The sequence below is a fragment of the Salminus brasiliensis genome, chromosome 13, assembly GCF_030463535.1.
Source record: "Salminus brasiliensis chromosome 13, fSalBra1.hap2, whole genome shotgun sequence".
NCBI lineage: Eukaryota > Metazoa > Chordata > Actinopteri > Characiformes > Bryconidae > Salminus > Salminus brasiliensis.
In genome coordinates, this window is record NC_132890.1 from 34,455,787 (window position 1) to 34,469,297 (window position 13,511).

A 13,511-nucleotide genomic window follows, 5' to 3' on the forward strand; every position below is an offset into this window, starting at 1 on the left:
GCCCCCATAAGCCATACCTTACAGCCAGTAGGCCTTTATTTTTTTTTTTCAGCAAGAGTTGGCATCTTTAAAAAAGAGATATCTGGGAAAATCCAGAACTCTTAAGCAGTACTCTATAGGTGACGGTCCATATGTCTTCATGTCTTCAGAATGCATCCATCGTTAAACTAGGAGACCATTTCACTGCATGTTCCAGCACTGATTCCACTCCCAATTTTGGTAGCTATCGCCTACACTGCTCATAGCAACGAAGCTTGAAAAAGGTATGTACTTTAACATATTGCCATGAAAAAGGGAAAAAATAGACCAGACTTCGGGCATAATAGCTTTTAAGTCCTTGAGCCTGACTGTTGAAACCACTGCACCACAAAATGCCAATTATTGCCCGCTGCCTCATTGGATCCCATTCACCTTTAATAGACCATGAAGTGCCCCTCATTTTCCCCATCGAGGGGAGAGGAGTAGCCGATTATGGCACTGTGTGTTTTATCTGCCCACATATAGCTTTTAATCTCTCTCAGCGAGTGGGATGATGGCAGAGGAACAGAATGACCCAAAAAACAAATATTTAATAACCCATCCAAACAGTCGGCGCTCATGTGACTCGTGTTCCGTGTTGTGCTTCCTGCAACCAGGGGTGGCTCAAATTAGTCAAGGGATGCATTTTTCCATAAACAGTCAAGCAAATCGACTCATCAATGGTTTTTTTACGCAGCAAGCCACGCTATTGGAGATGAGCGCTAAATATCAAGTGAGGTGTTTAACGACTCAAAGCAGTCAAGTCGCACTACGTATTGATGGCCAGTCAAAGCGAGTGGAACTCACTAAATAACATTAATGGCCACTGACTCTGCTCGATATTGTGGTTTATTCTCCTGCCAAGAGATCAATGGATTTTCCTGAAGCATCTATTAGCACTTAATGCCTGGCTGCAAATCTTGAGGTCTTCCTTCATCGTTCAAGGGGAAGAATATGTAATTTAATTCTGTAAGAATGTCCGGTGCATTATGGGCTCAAGGTTATTCCCAATGTCATCTGCATACATACAACTTAACAAAGCCTACTTATTCATATTGCCTCTGTAAGATATGACCTTTTTCCAGCATGTACAATGGCAGTTTGACCCAACCAGGGCTTGTGGGAAGTCATCCCTGCACCAGCGCTGATGCATACTAAATTCGCGCGTGGCCTCGGCATGACCCAAAGCACGTCTTTACACATTCTACAATTTATATGCTATAATTTCCAAGGACAATGAGGTATTGTCATGCTGCTGTACATAGACTTGGACTAGAAAGACTGGACTAGACCTAGAAAAATCTGGATTTGGACTAGAAAGACTGGACTAAGCCTAGAAAGACGACAAGACTTGGCCTAGAAAGACTTGGTTGTGGACCAGAAATACAGGAGTAGGCCTATAAAGACCTGGATATAGACTATAAATACAATACTATGCCTCTAAAGACTTGTTTGTGGACCAGAAAGACTGGAGCAGGCCTATAAAGACCTGGACTAGACCTATGAAGACATCGATTTGGCCTAGAAAGACCTAGAAAGACTACAACACAAGGTCTCTAAAGACTTGGTTGTGGATCAGAAAGACGGGAGTAGGCCTAAAAAGACTTGGGCATGGACTAGAAAGACTGGACTAGGCCTAGGGAGACCTGGACTTAGACTAGAAATACAATACTAGTCCTCGAAAGACTTGCATGTGGACCAAAAAGACTGGAATAGGCCTAGAAAGACTTGGGCATGCACTAGAAAGACTGCACAAGGCCTTAGGAAGACCTGGACGTAGACTAGAAATACAATACTAGGCCCCAAAAGGTTGTGGGCCAGAAAGACTGGACTAGGCCTACAAATACTTAGATATGGTCTAGTACAACTGGACTAGGCTTAAAAAGACCTGGACTTGGACAAGAAAGACTTCTGGTAATGTTGTAATGCATAAATTCTGTGTACAAATTCTGTCTTTACCCTTTGTACACAGAATTAGTTGTGATGTGACAAGAGATAACCTTAAAGAACATGTGTCCTTGCCTAATAAAGGCTCAAGATTAATCATGTACCATCCAAGCAGGCCACTGTGAGAGCAAGGGATCAGAACAGATCAACGGTTGTATGTCTTCCATCTCTGTCTGGAACCCAGATGAATCTCCCCTGAATGAGCGGTGCATAATCTCCCAAGCAATACACACAATGCGGGAGTGCCATAGATCAGAGAGAGGAATAAAAAGATGCTCACATTGATCACAATGAATCCCGAAGACAACATATGTCACCGAAAACAAACAATGCAAAATAGCACCATTAGTGGTAATGGATCCATCAGGGCAGGAATGGATGAGTCTTTATAGCCAATCGATTGCAGGGGAAGTGGAGACAGGGCACCGGTGATTAATAGCTGCATGGATGAGCAAGTGTATCTCCCTGAAGCCTCTCCAGGAGGAAACAAGAGAAAGTGGATGTGCTGATGAGCTACGTGACTAAAGATCTAAACATGACTGTGGATCACGGTGGAGGCTATGGTGAAGGTTGTAGAGTTGACATGGGACATTCCAGGAGAAGTCTAGTGCAAGAGATGATTGGCATGGAAGTTTTGGATCATGACTGATGCAGAGTGGAAGTTAGGTTTACATGATGGGATGTGAAAAGAAGAATTCCAATATGATAGAGTAAGGTATCATTTCAGAAGCTGAATGGAATTCCATTCCAATAACACCATAGTGTGGAAGTGTTGGACCGAGCCAGAAGCTAAGTAGAATTTGAAAAGATGCCATGGGATGACCCAAAAGCGAACACAAGATAATAAAAGTATTCCAATGTATAAGACTATGGTGTAAATGTTTTGGACCAAGCCAGAAGCTAAGTAGGATGACCCAAATGTGAAGATGTCTAACACAAGAGATAATGGAAGTATTCCTGACAGGAGCTGAATGGAAGTTGAAAAAACATCATAGGATGTCCAGAGAAGAATTCCAATGTACAAAACTATGATGTGGAAGTTTTGGACCAAGCCAGAAGCTAAGTAGAATTTGAAATGGGATATAGAAATGTCATGGGATGGTCCAAATGCGAAGATGTCTGATGCGCAAGATAATGGAAGTATTCCTGACAAAAGCTAAATGGAAGTTGAGAAAACATCAAAAGATGTCCAGAGAAGAATTCCAATGTATAGGACCATGGTGTGGCCAGAAGCTAAGTAGGATTTGAAAAGATACCATGGGATGATCCAAATGTGAAGATGTCTAACGCAAGATAATGAAATTCCATGATATTCCAATGTATAAGACTATGGTGTAGATGTTTTGGTCCAAAGCTAGAGGCTAAGTAGAATGACCATAATGCGAAGATGGCTTACTCAGATAACTGGTATGGAAGTATTCCTGACCGAAGATAAATGGAATCTGAAAAGATGTCATGGGATGATCCAAATGCAAAGATGTCTGACGCAGGAGATAATGGCAGTATTTCTGACAAAAGCTAAATGAAAGTTGAGAGAACATCAAAAGATGTCCAGAGAAGAATTCCAATGTATAGGACTATTGTGTGGAGGTTTTGGACCAAGCCAGAAGCTAAATAAGCTTTGAAAAGATGTCATGGGATGGTCCAAATGCAAAGATGTATAACGTGAGAGATAACTGGCATGGACATATTCCTGACAGAAGCTAAGTGGAATTTGAGAAGACATCATGGGATGCCCAGAGAAGAATTCCAATGTATAAAACTATGGTGTAAATGTTTTGGACCAAGCAAGAAGCTAAGTAGGATGGCCCAAATGCGAAGATGTCTAACACAAGAGAAAACTCACATGGAAGTATTCCTGACAGAAGCCAAGTGGAATTTGAGAAGATATTGTGGGATGCCCAAAAAAGAATTCCATGAGAATTCCAGAGCCCATGGCATGGAAGCTGGGATCAATTCAGGAGCTAAGTGGAATTTGAGAAGACATTATAGGATGTTCCATATCAGGAAACCATAGTGTGAAAGCAAACTGCAGGATTTAAGGAAGCACCTTAAGAAATTGCTCTGTGATCTCCTTCAGGACACATCTGCTCTCTCTTTCCTTTGTTATCTGATTTTCATTTGTAACCCCAGAACAATGAGTTCCACAAAGTTCAAAGCCATGTTGCATTGAGTAATGATCCATTGTTGGTGAAAACCAAACAATCACTCAAAATCAACCCATCTCCCATTTGTATGCCCTCAAACCCCATGCGAGCCCTTTCTTGTTTTATTTGAATGTTCCCATTTAGCCAAGCACAAACACGACCCACCCTGCATATTCATGGGACTGGTGTATATGTGTATGGCCGCAGTGGCCCAGAGCAGACACTTTTGATTAGAACCGCAATGGAAAAACAAAAGGGCCTGGCGAGCGAGCGAGAGGGGCCGATGGAAATCAGCTTTCTTTGTCTTCTGATTTAGTAAAGCAAATTGCGAGTGATTTCTCCGATTTTGCTCACTGTTCCTCTGCCACGGCGTGAACTCGGAGGACTGAGAGAAGAGAGGAGCACTCTGTGAACAGCAGAGTTGGCTGATATTGAAATCTATTGCGCTCTACAAGGTGCCACGCTTTGTTTTATGCGTGCGGCTGCTAGCCTGGCGCGTGCGATCGTAGATGTGTCATTATTCTTTATTGGAGAAAGCGTTACTTGTTGACGCAGGCGGCGGTGCTAAAAAGAGCAGCTGTGGTGCAATATTTTCGTAAAGTGCCTTCCACCTCAATGACGTGCACGCAGCCTGTGTCCCTGACGCTTGGCTTTTCGAGTGTGCTTTCGTCCCAGTAGCAGCTCTTAGCAACTCCGTACAAATAAACAAACAACGGAGGATAAAATATCATACTTCAAGCCTTACACTTCATCTGGGTTTTCCGTGACATTCTGTGAGCAAGTCCACAATCAATCCGTATTAAAGTTTAAGAACGGCCGGACTCTCTTCCCCTCCCAATGCCCGAGCGTTAAACTGACCACTGCATGGACATTTCCGATGTTCGCCACATAAAAAGCCTTTGTTTGCCTTGTTTCACCATTAAATCGACTAAATAAACACTGCAAAACAGTGGAACATTAGCATGCCTGTATGTACACCCAGTTCTGCTGGACAGAAGGTCATTAACAACGCAAGGTGTGTACAAGCCAAACAGTTTTAAGAGTTAATGCCACTAACAGCTCCCGGGAGCCCAATAACCACAACCCAGGGAGCTGTAGGGATTTACTTGGATGCAGTTGCCCACTGAGGTTTAATTAAAGTGCACTATCAGTGGCGAGGTGGCACAGAGGCTCTGCCGCTGAAGGTCAGAGGCGACGAGACCCAGGATCTCCAGCAGAATACATATTTAATGGCACGGATCGTTCTGGCTCTCGGCTCTAAGATGGTCTGGAGGGCTTTGTGTCATGCCCAGCAAGGAGAGCTCTGGGGCAAAAAGGTAAATTGATGGCTGCAGACACGGGAGCAGTTCGCCCTCTGTGTGACCCGTCAGTCCACGGCTCCGTCTGCAAATCCCAGTGACATGCTAAAAAAATAAAAATCTAAAAGTATGGATACATTGTAGATGCAGATATTGCAGACCCAGGCCAAAACGACTGCCATACCTGACTGAACGTATGGTTTCTTCAGAATATTGAGGACATTTTGATCTAAAGGCTTAACCTTAAACCTTAAGTTAGGCCAAGTACCGGATTAGCCTTATACTGATAAATATTGTTGCTGTCATGCAAAATTGTTGTATCTCTAGACAGGTCTTTACATTGTATCAACATTTTATGGTGAATGGACCAATAGAAATGCTTAAAATTACTTTCATAATTATATTTATTTATAATAATATAATAATATAAATCATATTTATACATATGTTTTTTACATTGAATCCATTGGATAAAAATAGTAAAGAATTGTGTCGAATATCTACTATTTCTGTTTTTAAGATTATTGTAGAAATATATTATGATTAACTAACTTATGTCTACTTATGTCCGTTTACTTGTTTTTTTGTTATGTAACTACTAAAAGGGTCTTCTTCCTTTGGCAGATGATTTTGCTGAATTCATGAAATAATAAATAATTCAGCTTTGGTCACAAATACTTCTTAAAACAAGTAAAATGATCTGATTTTGCAACAATTTAAAAGGCCAATATCAGATATTTAGGCTAGATTTAAGAGATTTAAGTTGTAAGATGTTTTTTGCAGTCTGAAGTTGCCATTTTTGAGATACTCAAGGTTCAAGGTTTTTGAGTGACAGCAACAAAAGCCAAGAAAGCCCAGGTCAAAGCACAGGGTCAGCCTACTATGCTATGGTTCCTCTGGACCCAACAGTGTCAGCCTAATGGTAAGAGTCTGGAAAACTACTTCTGGAATTCAAATCTTTCATCAATTTCATCAAACATTTTTGACTTGTACTTTATCTCTGAGAATGGATACTGGCTCAGCACATTCATGAATATGCATTAGGGAGGCCGAGGGGCACCGGGATCGGAATCCAACAAGTGCTACACAAAATTAAACAATTAGGCTGATACAATGCAAGCAGCAATTTTGCGAACGGGAAGAGACGCTCTTCAAAAGCTATCTAAAAGCTAAAAGTACCTCAACAGGTTCACAGGTTATATTTTGGTAGGCTACTCCTAGTCTCTTTTTTCAACATGCGGCAGCAATTACACAGGTCATTTTGCAGGGAGGTAGAAAGGGAAAGAAAAAAAAAAACACACAAAATAATGTTCCATCTTAATGTGTACCTTAGCTAAGCGTACCCTCATTACCAGAAGTTCTCTCTAAAAGCACTTTGGAGGTTTGAGAGTCTGGCTTAATGGGGAGGAAAGGGTAAGAGCTGTTAATTTGCTATCAAATTAACAAATTAACAGAAAACATGGACAGATTCCCTCTCTACTCGCCGGCTCCGGTTTTAATGTAGATGTTTTAAGAAACTTCAGGAAAAAATGTTGGCAAACTTTGCTACACTCTGTTTACCTGACAGGTCTCGTCCAACGCCCAGAGCCAGGCCATCTTTGATCCATAGCACAACACCGTGGTAGCCAGGAATTGAGCATGGCAGCGTGACAGGCTGACCAGCCACCACTACCAGGTCCTGGGGCTGCTGGGAAAACTTGGCAAGCACCCCTGTAACAACAGAGAGAGACAGGAAGAAAAAGAGAGTCAGTCAAATACTTGGACCTCTGACAGTTAGCCTTGAAACACCTTGCGTCAGTTTTAGTGAAGGCTAACATTACTAGCGCTCCATCAAACACTCCCTTCTGAAAAAGGCTTTCGATGCATTAAAATTAATATGTCATGTTAATAGCACAGTGGGTCTCTTGCCTGTCTGTCAACAGCATGTAAGAGAGTGTTTCTCTCTCTCTCACACACACACACACACACACACACATACACACACTCAGCGGTGCTGCTCATTCACTAAATTACATTGGCTGTGAGGGGTGTGGGTGATACTCTTTGGCATTTGGGCCTCTTAAGAGAGGTGTAGAGGTGTCAGTAGTGGCAGAAAGAGAGAGAGAGAGAGAGAGAGAGAGAGACTTGTGTCTGATCATGACATGCAGACAGACGTTGTTCGTAATGTCATTGGTAGTGTTTACTTCAGCGTGCAGAAAACCACCCTGCCTTCATTTCTGAATATCCCTACATCCCTACTGAACTCCGCACCCACGTCCTCTCATCTCTAACACATGGACAGAATTTAAGCTTTAGTTTGTGTTGTTAATAATTAGAATCAGAAGAATTTAGACAGGATTTGGACAGGTAGTGTTTGCTACAGACAGGTCAAGACAGATCGAGTGCTCCAGGTGCATCCTGACAGAAATAGTTGACTACTGTTAGAAATAGGTGCAGTCAGGTTTGGCTGTTTGGCTGCAGTCGTATTCAGATGTAATTCTGTTGGGCTAAAGTCAGCTTTAGGTGTGGACAGAATTGTGTTGGCTATGGGCTGGTCAAGACAAAATTCGACCAGGGTACAGTTGGAATTGGACACAAATTGGTTAGGCTACAGTTGAGTCTGGGCTGGATTTTGGTTGGGCTACAGTTGGGTCTGAGCAGAAATTGGATGTGCTGCAGATGATATGTTGGGATGGATTTTGGTTGGGCTACAGTTTGGGTTTTGTAAGAATTTGGTTGGGCTACAGTTTGGGTTTTGTAAGAATTTGGTTGGGCTACAGTTGGGTTTATGTAACGTTTTATTATGCTACAGACCAGTTCAGATTTTTGTTGGGCTACAGTTGGGGTTGGGCAGAACTTGGATGGGCTACAGTTTAGTCAGGACATCATTTGGTTGGTCTACAGTTCAGTTGGAATTTTGTTAGGCTACAGTTTGGGTTTGGACAGAATTTGTTTGGGCTACAGTTGGGTTTAGGTAACATTTTGTTAGGCTACAGACCAGTTCAGATTTTGGTTGGGCTACAGTTCAGTCTGAACAGAACTTGGATGGGCTACAGTTTGGTCAGGACATAATTTGGTTGGTCTACAGTTCAGTTGGAATTTTTTTGGGCTACAGTTGGGTTTGGACAAATTATAAGTTCTTTTGGCTACAGTTCAGTCCAGACAGAATTTGGTTGGGCTACATTTGGGTTTGGGCAGAAATTGGATGGGCTACAGTTCAGTTCAGATGATATTATGTTGGGCTGGATTTTGGTTGGACTACAGTTAGGGTTTGGACAGAATTTGGTTGAGCTACAGTTCAGTCTGGACTGGTTTTTGGTCGGCCTATAGTTGGGTTTGGACAAATTATAGTTTTTTTTGACTACAGTTTAGTCTGAACAGAATTTGTTGGGCTACATTTGGGTTTAGGCTAAACTTGGATTGGCTACAATTTAGTCAGGACATAATTTGGTTGGTCTACAGTTCAGTCTGGACAGAATTTGGTTGGGCTACGTTTGAGTTTGGGCAGAATGTGGTTGGGCTACAGTTTAGTTCAGATGGCATTTTGCTGGGCTACAATTCAGTCTTGGTTGGATTTTGTTTGGGCTACAGTTGGGTCTGGACAACATTTTGTTTGGGTACTGTTGGGCTTGGACAAGATTCTGTTAGGCTTCAGTCAGGAGAGAATTTGGTTGGGCTACAGTTCAGTTCAGATGGAATTATGTTTGTGTTGGGTTTTGGCTACAGTTTTGTCTGAGCAGAATTTCATTGGCCTACATTTGGGTTTGGGCATAATTTGTTGGGCTGCAGTTCAGTCTGGGCTGGATTTTGGATGGGCTACAATTGGTTCCGGGCAGATTTTGGTTGGGTTACAGTTGGGTCTGGACAGAACGTGGTTGGGCTACAGTTGTGTCTGGACAGAATTTTTGTTTGGGTACTGTTGAGCTTGGACAATATTCTGTTGGGCTTCAGTTCAGTCAGAACAAAATTTGGTTGGGCTCCAGTTCAGTTCAGATGGAATTATGTTTGTGTAAAGTTGGGTTTTGGCTACAGTTTAATAGTCTGGACAGTATTCGCTTGGGCTATAGTTCAGTCTGGGCTGGATTTTGGATGGGCTACAGTTGGTTCTGGGCAGATTTTTGCTGGGGTACTGTCGGGCTTGGACAAAATTCTGTTGGGCTACAGTCAGGTTCAGGCACACATTTATTTGGAAATATTTGGCTTCAGAGAAGAACTCTCCCACTTGACTACAGCGTTTTTTTTTTCTGAGAAGCTGCTGTGTAACAATAACGTGTAGAACTTATAAAGAATGCTGTACAAAGACCATTAAACTGAAGTGACATAATCACAGCCTGGCTTTGTTTACATTGCTGCGTCTTCTGCAGAGAGCACTTGCCACAGTACAGTAGAATGGATGTCTTTCATTTCATGCCACAAAATGCTTTTATTTTAATGTCACACACACACATACACACACACACATTCACTGGTACATAAAGAAATGGGATGCTCTGTGCACTGTCAGTCCCATATGAAGCTGGATGGAGAAATGCTTGCTTGCAGAGAAATGTAATGGAGCGCATTAATGGCAGCAGTGGCGGAGCATTCATCCGTCTCTTATGCAGGACTGTCCAGGGTTGGTTTGTTTGTACCCTCTGCGCTGCCTCACTCTGGCCTCACATAGCAACAAAGAACTATTACACTGTCGTTCAAAAGTTTGGAATCACTTGCAGTGTTATAAATGACTATATTTTTAAATATAATTATTTAATAGGTCAATTTACTGTTACTTTGGGAACAATATGAAGATATTTGATGAATAGAACTATTAAGAATTGCTAAATAATTTTATTAAACATTCATTTTTAAGGTTATACAGATTCATCAGTCATTTCACAACCTTCTACAGCTCTTTTTATTTTCATAACATTTTCATAGCATCATATTAAACCCATTTTTCATGTCAAAATCAGTTGATTTCATTCTAAAGCTAAATTCTAATCCACTTTTAAGTGAAACAGGATCAACCACTAGAACAGACCGTCAAGTCAATCCATACCAACACATAACAGCATGCTGAGATTGGCTGGAAGTGTGTATTTGGATTGAACAGGTTGTAGGATGTGTTATGATCAGTTGCTGTTTATTACTACCCGAAATCTCCAAGGTATATTCCCAAGTACCTCTTAGTTCCTGAGTCAGACTATCAAATATAAAAGGACAAATGTTATTGTGAAGAGAGATGAATCAATGTTATTGCAGTGGCGTATCCAGGGTTTCAGACATGGAGTGGCAAGAAAAGCGTGAGATTTGCACTTATAACAGATTGGCTTTTGTCAAAGATCCAATTTGTACTTTGGTGCAGAAATGAAAAGCAACATAATGGTGTTAATATTGTGGCCTCATATGTACTCTGTAGTTCCTAATGCTACAACATAAGCATGTGGAGATGAAGGATGTTCTTGTTATATTGTGAAAATGATCCTGTTATATTGAACCTGAATAAAATCAGTGAGGAACCCTCAGGGCCTTCTGAGCCTTCAGTGAAGGTGTGATGATTTCTAAAATACAAGAAAACACATGAAGACCTAAAGCGTGAGATTACCCACTAATGTAATTAGGATCTGACTGAAGAATCAAACAACCGCATTCTGATTTTCAGTGGGAGACGCTTCACTTTTGGACTTTGGGAAACCATACAAACGTCCCAGACTGTAAATATGAGTGTTGGACTAGCCAGGATTCAGTGACAGTGGTGGGGGCTCAGTGCCAGGGCTCTTTATTCAGTCCCTGTTATACCACTATATGGTCATTGTCAAGCAAAAACCTTATATCTCCGTTTTGGAAACTTCAATCAAATCCTCACAGCAATGCTCCAAAGTCTAATAGAATCTAGAGGAAAGCCTAAAGACAGATCAGGTAAACATGAACCTACTGGCACCATGCTGCCTAATGCCATGCTTGGGCTAGAGGGGTATAAAGCCCCCCAGCATTGAGCTGTGGAGCAGTGGAAGAACTGTGTTCTCTGGAATGATGTATGGTGGTGCTCCTTCCAGTACTTTCGGGATGAGTTGGGTAGTTGGGGATGAGGTGGGGTGGTGATCATCCAACATCTTGACCTAACTAATACTTTTTGTGGCTGAATGCAATCAGATCTTTACAGGAATGCTCTGAAATCTAACATAATCTAGTAAAAAAAAAACTTAAAGACAGGTACCAGTTACTCCAACAAAAGTTTTTTTAAACCCTTGATTCTGGAAGAAATAAAGAACTTGCAGGTGTCCCAATACTTTTGTCCATGTAGTGTATGTTTACATTGCCACCTCGTGTCACATTATAACACATTTATATATTTTCTAGTTGATGAAAATCATTCAAATCAATTTAGTTGTTCTTTATAAAGTGTCTGAATTGTTAGCCTTGATTAAAGACTCCTGATAACGTTAACGTAGCTGAACGTATTCATTAAAAAAGGTGTCCACAAACATTTGGACAAGTCCTGAGAGCGCTGCACTGTGCACATTTTTGTGTTTTCCCCATCTAACACACCTGATTTAACTAATTAACTAACTAACAGGCTCCTCGTCCTCGTACATCAGGGTAGGAAACATGCTTAACTGCTAAGAGCACATGGGTCTGACTTTGGGGAGCCACTGCAATAGCACAGCACAGCACGCTGTATCGTATTTCCACTGGTTTTATTAAAGTTTTATACCACACTGAAATAAAGGATTATAGAAAATGACAGGAAAACAAAAGCACTTTTCCGAATGAGGAGAAGAGAGGGAAAAAAACCTCAGAGGTGTGATCAATTGATCACAAGGGAATGCAACGGTGTGCCTCTAACGGCTGTGGAAGTTTTGTATTAGCGAAGGCATCGGTCCTGCTGCTGTCCTGCTTCGAGTGAGACATGATGCATGGCTTGTTAAGAGGTAAACGCACGTCCATGGATTGATTTATACAAATTCTCCCCGGCGGATTCCTGCCGTATGCCGTCCCTATTATTAAATCAACATGCAGAGAGCGGGAGAAAAATGTTCACCCAATCCGTCGGCATATATTGGGCACTTCATCTTTGAAGCTTGGGAGGCTTCGCCTGCGAGGGCCGTCGTTATTTCATTATGTGGTTTTAGTCTCTCGTTATGTATGCGTGTTTGAGTTTGTCCTGTGTTGTGGGGACCGGATTATCACCAGGATGATGTGGGATGTTTGGCTGGACCCCCCCCCCAACTAAAACAAATTAGTGTGTGTTTGTTGTGCAAGTGTGTATTTATCTCTTTGCGGGGACCAAATGAATTCTGAATAAATTCTGTAGAATAAGTAAAAACATTGATTTGATTAGTGCCACTGAAGTGGTCAGTTGCTACTGTGGTCACTTCTACTGGAAACTGAAATCATGCTTCCGCCATTCTTCGATTGATGAATAGTGATGAATAGGACTCTCTGGAGCAGATAAGCATCATGAACCTATTGGCTCCATGCTGCTGCCTAATGCCAGGTGTGGGCTGGAGGAGGGGTATAAAGCCCCCCAGCATTGAGCTGTGGAGCAGTGGAAGAACTGTGTTCTCTGGAATGATGGTGGTGGAGCTCCATCCACTACTTTTGGGATGAGTTGGGGAGTTGGGGATGATGAGGTGGGGTGCTGATCATCATCCAACATCCTGACCTCACTAACTCTCTTTTAACACTTGCTAAATGCAATCAAATCCTCACAGCAATGCTCCAAAATTTGAATTTAGTGGAAAGCCTAAAGACAGTTACCAGTTACTCCAGCAAAAGCAGAATAAAGTCTTTTATTAATACCCTTAACTTTGGTTGACATGGTGCAACCTATAACACCACTACCTGCCATTGAGCTACCACATCATGTGGGAGACCGGTGTTCGATTCCCGGTCTGGATGACTATGCTGCACTACACCAATAAGAGTCCTTGGGCAAGACTCCTAATACTACCTAATACTATGCCTGGCTCTGTAATACGAGTAATTTTGTGTGTCGGCTAAATACAATAAATGGAAGAAACAGTAAATGATCAGGTGTCCCAATACTTTTGTCCATATAGTGTATGTTTATATGTCAGCTGGTGTCACATCATAACACGATTATAATTTCTATTTAATGAAAATCGTTCAAATAAACTGA

General features: G+C 41.8%; 1 protein-coding gene across 5 annotated transcripts in view; it reads right to left on the minus strand.

Moving 5' to 3' along the window:
• The window catches only part of kirrel3b (kirre like nephrin family adhesion molecule 3b), a 286,358-nt gene that overhangs the window by 96,436 nt on the left and 176,411 nt on the right, over window positions 1-13,511 (minus strand). For all 5 annotated transcript variants that reach the window (XM_072694719.1, XM_072694717.1, XM_072694716.1 and 2 more), the window contains exon 2: window positions 6,971-7,120. In XM_072694719.1, coding sequence (XP_072550820.1) covers window positions 6,971-7,120 — 150 coding nt within the window. The remainder of the gene's footprint in view (window positions 1-6,970; window positions 7,121-13,511) is intronic.